Source organism: Anopheles funestus, chromosome X (genome assembly GCF_943734845.2).
Source record: "Anopheles funestus chromosome X, idAnoFuneDA-416_04, whole genome shotgun sequence".
In the NCBI taxonomy this organism is placed as follows: Eukaryota; Metazoa; Arthropoda; class Insecta; order Diptera; family Culicidae; genus Anopheles; species Anopheles funestus.
Genome location: NC_064597.1, coordinates 21,670,091 through 21,682,919, shown reverse-complemented (window position 1 = coordinate 21,682,919; position 12,829 = coordinate 21,670,091). Strand labels below are relative to the sequence as shown.

The following is a 12,829-nucleotide window of genomic DNA, read 5'->3' as shown; positions in this document are numbered from 1 at the left end:
TCCCTTCCTGTTTGCAAAGGCATCGGAAATGGCGATTGGAGGCAGGTTTTTAGAAACGACGCTTTTAAGGGACGGTAAAATTCTGATGCGTTTAAAGAATCACAGAGAAGCCACGAAATTGAAAAACATTAATCTGAACCATGGTGATAACGAAGTGCAGGTCAGGGTCTTTGAACATAAAACTTTAAATACTAGCAAAGGCATAATACGTTGCGATGCCTGCAAGTTTTTGACGGACGAGGAATTGCTGGAGGGGCTAAAGCCACAAAACGTTACGGTGGCATATATTATGAAAAGAAAAGGAAAAGATGGCGAATTCTTCAACACAAGAACAGCCATCTTAACCTTCAAATTAACAGTGTTGCCCAGGAAAGTCGATGTTGGATATTTCACAGCAAAAGTTGAATTATTTATTCCCAACCCAATGAGATGCATGAATTGTATGCGCTTCGGCCACACAAAAAATAAATGCACCAGAGGAAAAACCTGTGCTAAATGCGGTGAAAACTTCCACGAAATATGTGAAAACCCGGCGAGATGCACTGCGTGCGGTGAAAACCACACAGCTCTCGACAAAGAATGTCCTGTGTGGAAAGATGAGGTTGAAATAAAAACATTCAAACAGTGCAAAGAATAACTATGAGAGAAGCCAGGAGAAAAAGGAGAGAAATAGTACCTGCAATACCAACAATATACACCAAAGAAATTTTTTCAAAAATCGTAATCGGTGAAAACAAACAAATTCAAAAAAATACAGAAAAAAGGAAACTGGAAGAAACTAGTGAAGAAGACGTAAGCCCCAAAATAAATAACGAAAAGATAGAAAATAAAAACATAAACAGAAAAACACTCGCAAATGAAGCAAAAATGATTACAGAAACCATCAAAGAACCTCAGAACAATATAATAAAAAAATAGAAATAGAAAAAAAAATAGAAGAATAGCAAGTGAGGTAGTATTTAGTGATACTGAAATATTTTTCAGTAGGAATGGTAGTAGTAGTAGTTCAGAGGAAGGAATGGTTTGATGATGAGTGCAGGCGAGCACTATCCGAGAAGAACGCAGCGCGTACTCGCATGCTCCAGCGCGAGACCAGGCAGAACGTGGAAGTCTACAGACGACTGAGAAGGCAGCAGACCCGACTCTTCCAAGACAAGAAGCGCAGCTTCGAAGAGTCGGATGAGCAACTGATGCAGCAGCTATCCCAGTCGGGGGAAACTCGTAAGTTCTACAGGATGCTGAATGCGGCACGAGGCGGTTTCACTCCCATAACCGCTATGTGCCGCAACGAGGAGGGAGATATCCTGTCGGACGAGCGAGAGGTGATCGACAGGTGGAAGTGCTACTTCGACAGGCACCTGAACGGAGCAGATGCAGGGGAGACCTCTGCAGGAAGCAGAGGAGAGCAGTATTGCGACAGCCAGCAGGATGACGAAGTGCCCCCACCATCCTTGGACGAAGTCATCAGTGCCATCAAACAGCTGAAACGTAACAAGTCAGCTGGCAGCGATGGGCTGGTGGCAGAGTTGTTTAAGATGGGCCCGGAGAGGCTTGCCGCGCTTATGCATCGGCTGATCGTAAGAATTTGGGACCAGGAAGAACTACCGGACGAGTGGAAGCTGGGTGTCATACACCCAGTGTACAAATAGGGCGACAGACTGGACTGTGCTAACTTCCGAGCCATCACAGTCCTGAATGCTGCCTACAAGATCCTGTCCCGAATACTCTTCTGCAGACTTGCGCCCCTTGCCACAGATTTCGTCGGAAGCTACCAAGCTGGATTTGTTGGAGGCAAATCGACCACCGACCAAATCTTTACTCTACGGCAGATCCTCCAGAAGTGCCGAGAGCATCAGATCCCCACGCACCACCTGTTCATTGACTTTAAGGCGGCCTACGATACCATCGATCGGACCGAACTATGGAACACCATGCAGCAGTACGGATTCCCTGGGAAGCTGGTACGGCTGTTGATGGCCACTATGGACAGGGTGCAGTGCAAGGAGAGAGTATCGAACATGCAGTCGGAATCGTTCGAATCTCACCGGGGTCTGAGGCAAGGGGACGGACTCTCCTGTTTGCTGTTTAACATCGCTCTGGAAGGTGTCATGAGAAGCGCGGGCTTCGACATCCGGGGCACGATTTTCACCCGTTCTCTCCAATTCCTCGGCTTCGCGGATGACATCGACATCATCGGACGGACATCTGCGGCGGTGTGCGACGCGTACACCCGACTGAAACGCGAGGCCGACAGAATTGGATTGAGGATCAATACGACGAAGACAAAGTACCTGCTTGCCGGAGCCTCTGACCGTGATAGAGCCCGACTCGGGAGCAGAGTATCAGTTGACGGCGACGATCTCGAGGTGGTAGAGGAGTTGTGCTACCTTGGTACGATCGTAACTTCGGACAACAACATGAGCAGCGAAATCCGAAGGCGCATTGTTCAGGGAAATCGTGCCTACTACGGGCTCCACAAACTCCTGCGATCCAGAAGGCTCCAGCAACACACGAAATGCACGATATATTTCACACTGATACGTCCGGTACTCCTCTACGGGTACGAGTCCTGGACTCTGCTAACGGAGGATGCCAATGCACTCGCTATTTTCGAACGGCGGGTGCTAAGGACTGTCTTTGGCGGTGTGTGCGTGTGGAGAAGGAGAATGAACCACGAGCTAGCTGAGCTGTTTGGCGGTGCAGATATCCTGACGGTGGTCAAAGCCGGAAGGATACTCGAGGTGGTAGAGGAGTTGTGCTACCTTGGTACGATCGTAACTTCGGACAACAACATGAGCAGCGAAATCCGAAGGCGCATTGTTCAGGGAAATCGTGCCTACTACGGGCTCCACAAACTCCTGCGATCCAGAAGGCTCCAGCAACACACGAAATGCACGATATATTTCACACTGATACGTCCGGTACTCCTCTACGGGTACGAGTCCTGGACTCTGCTAACGGAGGATGCCAATGCACTCGCTATTTTCGAACGGCGGGTGCTAAGGACTGTCTTTGGCGGTGTGTGCGTGTGGAGAAGGAGAATGAACCACGAGCTAGCTGAGCTGTTTGGCGGTGCAGATATCCTGACGGTGGTCAAAGCCGGAAGGATACGATGGCTGGGGCACGTGATGAGGATGCCGGACTCATGCCCCACCAGGAAGGTGCTCGTCAGCGATCCGTTCGGCACGAGGCGGAGAGGAGCACAGCGAGCTCGTTGGGTGGATCAGGTGGAGTCAAACCTGTCGGAGATCGGATGCAGCCGTGGATGGAGGACTGCAGCACTGGATCGAGTTTCCTGGAAACGGATTGGCGACCAGGCCATGTCTACGCGACGTGCTCGACCATGAGCAGGCCACAAAAGAAGAATAAGAATATTTAATAAATTTAATTTATTAGTTTCACCCTCTTATATGTTAAATTTTGTCTCCTTATATACTGTTGTAGGTGTCACTGATATTTTTATTTATTTTGGTAAATACTGATGAGCTATTGGTGTACAAAAATACATATTTTGTTGCTATAATTATACTAATTAATAAATAACTAAAAGAGATTCAAACAGACTTTTATGTTTTATGGTGTAAAAAATAAAGTAGTCAAAACAAAGGTATGGGTGTTCTTTTAATTCATTTATTATTTAAATTCAACCAACCACAATCAGAAGTGATAAAATTAAACTATGACCTAAAATAAGCAGTTGTAGCATATCTGCTAAACATCAAATCTCATCTCCCCACTTTCTCGTTGAGTAGACGCAATCCTGAATCGCTCCGTGCTATTCTGCGCATTTCGACTGTATTCAAGCTTGAACCTCCTCACCTCCAGTCACGTCAACATTATTAATCAGCTGTGTTCACAGTTGCACCTTTTGTTAGGCGATTTGTACCGGTTTATCACCTCCTTTGTTAGGAAAAGTTCAAAGTGTTTCGCGACTAGTGACTAGTTACAATTTATATTTTGCGCAATATCCTTCGGTCACCGACCCCCACTCATCTCATCATGACCGATCTGTGCCTATCCTGCTCGCGCACTCCTTCGTCTGAGCATCACAAATACACTTGCGACGGATTCTGCAAGCGCTGGGCGCATCGTACTTGCCTTGGTGGGAATAGTGCAGCTGTAAAAGAACTCACTAAGGCCGGATCTCTTTTCCTCTGGATGTGTCCGGAATGTTCGGAGATTCGCCGTAGTGGACGCACACTAGTTAAAGAGGAGCTCTCTTCAGCACTCACGGCTCTCCAATCTCAGTTATCAGCTGATTTTGACGCTCGCATTGCCGCTGCTACTGAAACCATTAAACGCACGGTTTTATCAACACTCGATCAACGCCTGGTTATCCGACCTACAACGCACACTGCCGCAACCACTTCACTGGCAACACACCGCACAACCACTAGTTCCCTGGCGCTAACTACTACAACAGCATCCGATGTCACCAATCCTGGAAAAAGACGCCTTGTCGATCGCTCTCCACCGTCCGCGACTACTGCTCCCGCACTCCACACTGGCACGGCTCCAATCATCATCTCATGCCGCGTTATTGCTTCCCCCGTAATCGCCTAAATTCTGGCTCTACTTGTCGCGCTTTCAGCCGACCGCCACTAGCCAGGATGTCCAGGCATTTGTGAAGGAGCAAATCGGCATCGAAGATGTCACTGCCATCAAACTAATGCCTGCTGTTCGAGACCTCAGCACTCTAACTTTCACTTCGTTCAAAGTTGGTATGTCGACTGAGCACCGGGAAAAAGCACTGTCACGTTCTTCTTGGCCGATTGGGACAATCTTTAAGGAATTTACCGACCGTCGCAACGCATATAATGCCGCAATAACAACACCTATAAACCGCTTGCACTGAACCCAGCATAAACAACAACATCACCGTTCCTGTTACAACCATCGATACCATCTGTAACGATCACACTCCTGCGGATAATAGCGGACGTCCTGCGACACCACCACCATCACAGCAACATCAATAGCCATTTCTCACGCACCACCAATGTAACCGAAACGATGCACACCTTAACCGGAGCCAGTATGTCAACTCATCTCACATCTCATCCCCGCCGTCGTCATCAGCGCCTGGCGCGTCTCCCACAACTACATCTACTGTTTGCAATGTTCCTATCACCGTATACTACCAAAATGTTCGCGGCCTAAATTCCAAGCTAACCGACTTCATGCTCGCTATCTCGGATATCAGCTACGACATCATAGTTTTTACGGAAACCTGGCTGGACGATTCCACACCATCGTCAGTTTTCTCCGGTAACAATTATTCAATTTTTCGTTGCGATCGTCATTCGTTTAATAGTAACGCCTCTCGTGGCGGAGGGGTTCTTATTGCCTGTGCCTCCCGGCTTAAGGCCTCAATCGCACATACTCAACATTCTACATTGGAACTTGTTTGGGTACAGATTAAGCTAAATGTGTTGTCCCTCTACGTAGGTGTTATTTACATCCCGCCTAATGCTAGGACTAGTACTGATGTCTTAGATGCGCTATTCCGTTCCATTGAAGCAGTGCAATCTCGTTTAAAAACTAAAGACATTCTGTTGCTCTGTGGCGACTTTAATCAGCCTCGGCTGGCCTGGACGCCAGTCGATGCTCATTACATCCCCGCACGCACCAGTCCCTCCTCCTCTTGCCTTTTAGACGGACTAAGCGAATTCGATCTCAAACAAATATCCGGAATCACTAATAATCTCAACAGACAACTGGATCTCTTTTTTTATGAACGCATCTTCTATGCGCACTGCTCCATCCGTTTCCTACGCATCTATGACTCTCCTACGTATCGACAACTATCACTCCCCTCTCGAGCTATCCCTATCCGTTCCGTCACAGCGCGCTCAAAGTGTTAAACCTAGGCGAGGCTTCAATTTTCGCTGGTTATGGAACATAACGGTGTTCCAAACCGTCAAGCGAGGATGCGTTCCTCCGCTTTTTAAAATTCAAAATAATGCGTGCGTTTTGATACGCACTTGACCCGATGACCTCGTGTTCGCACGTCAGATATCGATGTGTCATATGGGAGCGTGCGTGGGAGAGAATTTGATGCGTAAAATTCTCTCACCGCATCCTGCGTGAGTTACTATTTAAGCTGCGTGCGATCGATGATATGCTCTCTTGTTCTGTGCGTTAATTGCTAAACGAAGCAAGTGGTAATAAATTGTAACGTGTTTTAATTGACGACTTCGCTCTTATTTTTTTCTTTGGCGGACGGCTACGTGTGCGTAAAACATTGGTGACCCCGACGTGATTCGCTGCGTGTGATTTCTCGAGTTCGCGTTTGTTTTAAAAAAAAAAGTGCTTTCGTGACGTACGTTGTCGTTCTTTGCGGCATTAGACTTTATCAATTGTGCTACGTGCGAGTGCCAATGTCGACGGAGGACAAAATTATGGAGGATGATCAGAAGTTGATGAAAGAAGCGTCTCGCCAGCTAACATCGCTGGAAGGCGCAATGGGAAAATATTTAGCGCAGGCTCGTGAAGGGAACATGTCCCAATCCATGGCCAAGATCAAGGAGGAGCTCCTCAATGATCTATGGGCCGAAGGAAATAGGGCACTGTTACGTTTAGAGGCGATAGCGGGTCCACAGCCGCGACGTGAAACTTTTATGGAAGCTTACGCTCAAGCTAAGTGTGAGCTGAAGAAACTGATGGTGTTTGAAGCCCCACCTGCCTCTCAGTTCGACGTAACGCTTGCTTCAGCTCCCTCTCGTTCGGATCATCTGCCGCGAATTGAACTACCGAAGTTCAACGGTGATCCGTCGGAATGGCCAGCGTTCGCGGGGCGCTTCGAGAAGCGCATTGCAGGCCTTACCGGAGACGCCGAACGGTACGCGTTTTTGGTGAAGTGCTTTGACCGGTGTGAAATCGCTCGAAATAGTTGCGAGGCGTTCGAAAACGCTGGCATGCCTTTTGATAAGGCATGGCAGAAGCTCGAAGAGCGGTTTTATAAAAAACGCGTGGCTTTCCTCGGTCATTTTCGGCACATAACAAACTTGCCCAAGATGACTACGGCGTCATCTAATGGGCTGATGAAAATAATCGACGTGGTTGAAACGTCGCTTTCAGCTGCAAGACAGATTGCAGGCGAATCGGGGCGTAAGCCTAGCGTGGGAGAGGACGGTCTGCTGGTCACTATAGTGATGTCAAAGCTGGACGATGAGACCATCACAAGGATCTCACGCAGGCTGGACGCTCAAACCATTCCTACGTGGAAGGAATTGCGCGATGAGCTCGACAGATTGTCGAGCTTGATCTATTACGAACCGCGTAGGGCCGCAATCCGTCCAGATCGTGATTGTAACAGTGCAAAGGTGCGACCAGCAAGAGCGATGCTTGCTGCCACGGTCGATCCAGGAAGCAACCGACAGTCGACAAGTGCGCGAACCCCGCGAGTGAGTGTTGCTACAGTGGACCGCCGGGAAAGCATTCGACGGTGTTACGCGTGTGACAAACAGGGCCATGTGGGCCCACAGTGTCCCGAACTGCAAACTCGCTCAACGTACGAGCGAGTAAACTACGTAATGGGTAAAGGTAAGTGCGTGAACTGTTTTTCCAGTCAGCACGCCGCTGCGCAATGCCCAAGTGAGAAAAGGTGCCAAATGTGTAGCAAAAAGCACCACACGATGCTACATATGGAAAGTAACGATTCAGCGAAGTGACGATTATGTTGCGAGTCTTTTCGTACAAATTTCGTGGTTCCGTGTCCTGGTTACCTGCCTCCCTCAGTACGTTCCCGTTCGTGCTCCGTGCCCCGCCCTCGCTTCGTGCCACCATCTTCAGGTGCTGGTGGTACATTTCCAGCGATGGCCGATCCACGCGGTCGGTGTGTAACGCCGTCGCGTGGTGTCCAGCGTTCGTGCTCCGTGCCCCGCCCTCGCTTCGTGCCACCATCTTCAGGTGGTGGTGGTGCATTTCCAGCGATGGCCGATCCACGCGGTCGGTGTGTAACGCCGTCGCGTGGTGTCCAGCGTTCGTGCTCTGTGTTTCCTGCGTCGCACTCCAGCTCAACGACAACTAGCAGCGTCCATAGCTTGGACAATTACGTCTTGTTGGCAACCGTCGCTGTGCTGATTGAGGACGGGATGGGTAAATGGCAACGGATCCGTTGTCTACTTGACTCTGGTTGTCAAATCCAAGCCATCACTGCGACTGCCGCCAAGCGGTTGAAACTAACGCTGCTACCAGGACGTTTAACTTTAATGGGGATTAGTGGTAAACTCCCTGTATCGAACCAAGTCCGGACTAAAGTCATGGCAATTAATGGATCCTACCGTTTTAGCTCCAACTTCTACGTGATACCGGAACTTAGCACGCAACCCATTCGTAGCATCAAGAAGGACGAATTAAAACTTCCAGCTGGAAAACTACTTGCCGACGAGAGCTTTTGCAATCCTGGGCCGATTGACGCCATACTAGGTGCCGGGATATGCTTCGACTCGATTGGGGTAGGATTCCAGCGCCTACCCAACGGCCTTATCTTACAAAACTCCAAATTCGGATGGGTTATTGGAGGTATGCTTCGAACCATCATGTCTACCAGTCCCTACGAGAAGAGTTGCCACAAGGCTACGTGCATCGATGACCTCAAAGTGAGCCTCGAACGGTTTTGGAATGTAGAGGAACTACCGTCTGAAGTTCCGGATCAGACAATGTTGAAGAACCACGAGCTTGAGGATCACTTCAAGCGACATATGAGAATCGCCGATGATGGGCGGTATATCGTCCGCATTCCCCTACGGGGGGAGTTGAACCAACTAGGCGACTCCATCGAGCAGGCTCAGCGACGATTGCTGTCTTTGGAACGAAAGTTGGCCCGGCACGAACCAACCTACGTGGAGTATCGAAAGTTCATGCGCGAGTACCTCGAACTAGGGCACATGGCTGTTGTCCCCGCAGGCGAACTGCATAAGGTTCGCTACGTCATTCCACATTCGTGTGTGATTAAGCCTGACTCCACCACTACCAAGCTTCGTGTAGTCTTTGACGCGAGTGCGAAATCATCCAGCGGGATTTCACTCAATGACCTCCAAGCCATAGGTCCAGTAATTCAGCCGGACCTCCTTCACATATGGTTGTACTTCAGGACGCAGACAGTGGTTGTGACGGCTGACATAGCGAAAATGTACCGCCAAGTCTGGGTAGCTGAACCGGACACCTGGATGCAGTGCATATTATGGCGCGAAAAGACGAGCGATTCCGCACAAATGTACCGGTTACGTACTGTCACGTATGGTGAGGCTTTCTCCTCGTACCTTGCCTGTAGGGCGTTATACGAGGCCGGCGATGAAGTACGGTCACTTGATCCCAAAATCGCCGACGCCATTCAGCGGTCATTCTACGTGGATAACCTGTCCTTGGGTGCTGCAACGGCAGACGAGCTACGTGCGCTTAGTTCCGGTGTGGAACGCGCGCTCATGAATAGAGGGATGCCGCTGCGGAAATGGGCATCCAATGATCCTACAGTAATTAACGAGGTGCCAGAAGATCACCTTGATGCTACGGTGCAAATCGGCGATAGGCAGGCCATCAAAATGCTAGGTTTAGCATGGTGCCCTACCGAGGATACGTTCCAGCTGATCATCGACGACGACTTTCACCTGCCTGTAAGCTCCCTAACCAAGCGATGCCTGGTAGCAAGAATCGCAAAACTGTACGATCCGGTTGGCATCCTGCAGCCTGTGATCGTCACGGCAAAGATCCTCATGCAAGACTTGTGGCGCGACAATCTGGCATGGGATGAGTGTGTACCACATCACGCAGTGGACAAGTGGAATGAGTTTACGGCTCAACTACCAATCCTTCGTCAGCTTCACATCCCAAGAATGGCATTACCAAGCGAAGCTGAAAATAGTATCCTACATGGATTCTGCGATGCTTCAACAAAGGCATATGGATGTGCGATATACGCACGCTATGTGGATGGTAATGGAGACAGGCAGTCGCGACTTGTTTGCTCCAAATCAAGAGTAGCGCCTTTAAAGCAGCTGACGCTGCCTCGATTAGAACTCCAAGCAGCTCTATTGTTGGCAGAACTCTACGTGAGGATAAAGGACGTGTTTGGTACCCGAATCCAACAAACCAAATGGTGGACTGACTCGCAGGTCGTACTTGCCTGGATACGTTCCGACAACTCGAAATGGGACGTCTTCGTGAAAAATCGGGTAGGCAAAATACAGACTGCGACCGACGCCAACGACTGGCATTATGTGCCAACGAAGCTCAATCCTGCGGACATCGTATCTAGAGGACTTCCTGCCAGCAAATTGGTGAGAAATGATACCATGAGGTTCTGGTTAAACGGTCCGGACTTTGTCGTTACAGATTTATGCCCACAGCCTAATATTGATGACGTTGTCATATTAGAAGAGGTTGCACCGCTACCGCAATTGTTAACGGCAACTGTAGGACCGGAATGTGAAGACTTGGTGGCTCAGTACAAGTACCACAACTCCTTCATCAAGACGCGACGACATTTTGCATGGCTAAATAGAGCCATCCACAACTTCCGGCTAAAGTCAGCGATGCTACGGGCAACTACCTCCTGCGTGGAAAAAAGATACGGGCCTCTACTATTGGATGAGTTGGAAGAGGGACTCCAGCTATTACTGCGTGTAATGCAAGCTACGTCCTTCCCAAATGAAACACAACAAATGCATAAACTGGGATACGTTGTTTCTAAGGGACCCCTTCAACACCTTAACCCTATAGTAAGGAATAATCTGATATGCGTACAGGGACGATTGGCGAATGCGGAAATGACGGATGGAGCGAGATTGCCGATTCTAGTACCGAAGTCCCATCCCTTTTCTCGCACCATCATCCGATACTTGCACGAGCACAACTTCCACGCCGGAACGGAACTAGTGATGGCAGAATTTCGGACACGATTCTGGATGCGAGATCTTCGACGAACAGTAATCGGCGTGTTATCCCGATGTGTTGTATGCGTGCGTGCCAGGCCTAGGCAATACGAGCAACAAATGGGTCAACTACCAGCTGCCCGGGTGCACGTGTCTCCTGCTTTTACCCATACGGGTGTGGATTTGTGTGGACCTTTCGACGTAATCCCACATACCAAATCGAAGCGGCGGATTACAGTCTTCGTGTGTCTATTCGTCTGCTTCACGACTAAGGCGATCCACCTGGAAGTGGTTGAAAACCTATCTACGTCTGCTTTCATTTCAGCACTTCTTCGGTTTGTTTCCCTACGTGGGAGACCAGATGCGATCTACTCGGACAACGGCCGCAACTTCGTGGGGGCGGCTAAGGAGTTGAGTTCGCTACGCAAGGCATACAACAATCGCGCCTTCCAGGACGAGCTCGTGGGCTTAGCTGCCGAGAAGGGAATCCGGTTTTCCTTCATCCCACCGCGGAGCCCAAATTTCGGCGGTCTTTGGGAGGCCAATATAAAGGTGGCCAAACGGTTATTCAAATCCACCGCTAGAGGCGCTCAACTGAACTTGTTCGAGTTGCAAACTTTGCTCCATCAAATTTCTGCAATTCTCAATTCCAGACCACTGACAGCCATCCACGCCAGTCCATGGACCATAGAAGCGCTCACGCCAGCGCACTTCTTGATCGCTCGAGCATCCTTCTCTATTCCCGCTACCATCCAGGACGATGACACGGACGGTGTCAAGACGAGATGGAAGCGCGTGCAAAAATTGGCTCAGCAATTTTGGTCACGCTGGCGAGCTGAGTACCTGTCGCAGCTGCGATGTAACGCCAAATGGACGAGACGAACACCCAACGTACAAGTCGGACAAATCGTGCTAGTGGGTGATGATAACCTCCCGGTCGGACGATGGCCATTGGGGGTGATCACGAAAACCTACGTGGGACCGGACGAAATGGTACGCGTTGCTGATATTCGCACAAGCAGCGGTACCTACAAGCGAAACGTGCGGCTGTTGGCGCCACTTCCGATTGACGCTACGGAGGAGGACATCGACTGCACAGCTGCTGTTGAGCCGGCCCCTACAACGGTAGCGGGAAACTTGGATGACGAGTCTATGATGCAGCCTGCGATGGGTCCACGGTCGCGCTACGGGCAAGCTCCAACGACTCCAGCTAGTAGCTACGTGCGGCCTTTGAGTCCTGAACGAGAGGAAGACCCTCCACCTTCGTGTAACATTTGGGACGGTCGCTTGCGTCCCAAAGGGGGGAGAAATGGTTATGGAACATAACGGTGTTCCAAACCGTCAAGCGAGGATGCGTTCCTCCGCTTTTTAAAATTCAAAATAATGCGTGCGTTTTGATACGCACTTGACCCGATGACCTCGTGTTCGCACGTCAGATATCGATGTGTCATATGGGAGCGTGCGTGGGAGAGAATTTGATGCGTAAAATTCTCTCACCGCATCCTGCGTGAGTTACTATTTAAGCTGCGTGCGATCGATGATATGGTCTCTTGTTCTGTGCGTTAATTGCTAAACGAAGCAAGTGGTAATAAATTGTAACGTGTTGTAATTGACGACTTCGCTCTTATTTTTTTCTTTGACGGACGGCTACGTGTGCGTAAAACATTCGCAAATTAGACTGCGTCAAGTTTAGTGAAATTATCTCTAGCCGACCGACTGGTCATTTATAGACAATTACTGTTCTGCTAATGTCGCAGTAGACCAATTCACAAATATTGTTAAGGCTGCTTTTCCTTTATGTTGCCCTCGCTTGAAACCATCCTTGTCCCCTCCCTGGTCCGATCGTACTCTTCGTTCTCTTCGTAAAGACAGAGCTAGAACGCTTCGCAATTTGCATCGTGCCACAACGGAGTACCATCGCCGGCTTTTTAAATACGCTTCCACGGCCTACCGCA

The 12,829-nt window shown here is 49.5% G+C and overlaps 4 protein-coding genes across 5 annotated transcripts in view; 3 read left to right on the top strand and 1 right to left on the bottom strand.

Annotated features, from left to right (window-relative positions):
• The window catches only part of LOC125769451 (uncharacterized), a 451,794-nt gene that overhangs the window by 253,712 nt on the left and 185,253 nt on the right, over positions 1-12,829 (bottom strand). The window lies entirely within an intron of this gene.
• Positions 1-12,829, top strand: part of LOC125768179 (uncharacterized) — a 460,049-nt gene that overhangs the window by 386,252 nt on the left and 60,968 nt on the right. The window lies entirely within an intron of this gene.
• On the top strand, positions 6,381-7,673 carry LOC125768207 (uncharacterized). Its single transcript, XM_049435559.1, has one exon. The coding sequence runs from the start codon at positions 6,381-6,383 to the stop codon at positions 7,671-7,673; it is 1,293 nt and encodes a 430-aa protein (XP_049291516.1).
• Positions 7,796-11,756, top strand: LOC125768703 (uncharacterized). Its single transcript, XM_049436737.1, has 2 exons — positions 7,796-11,426; positions 11,528-11,756. Exons 1-2 carry the CDS (start codon positions 7,818-7,820, stop codon positions 11,636-11,638), a joined length of 3,720 nt encoding a protein of 1,239 aa, XP_049292694.1. The 5' UTR covers positions 7,796-7,817; the 3' UTR covers positions 11,639-11,756.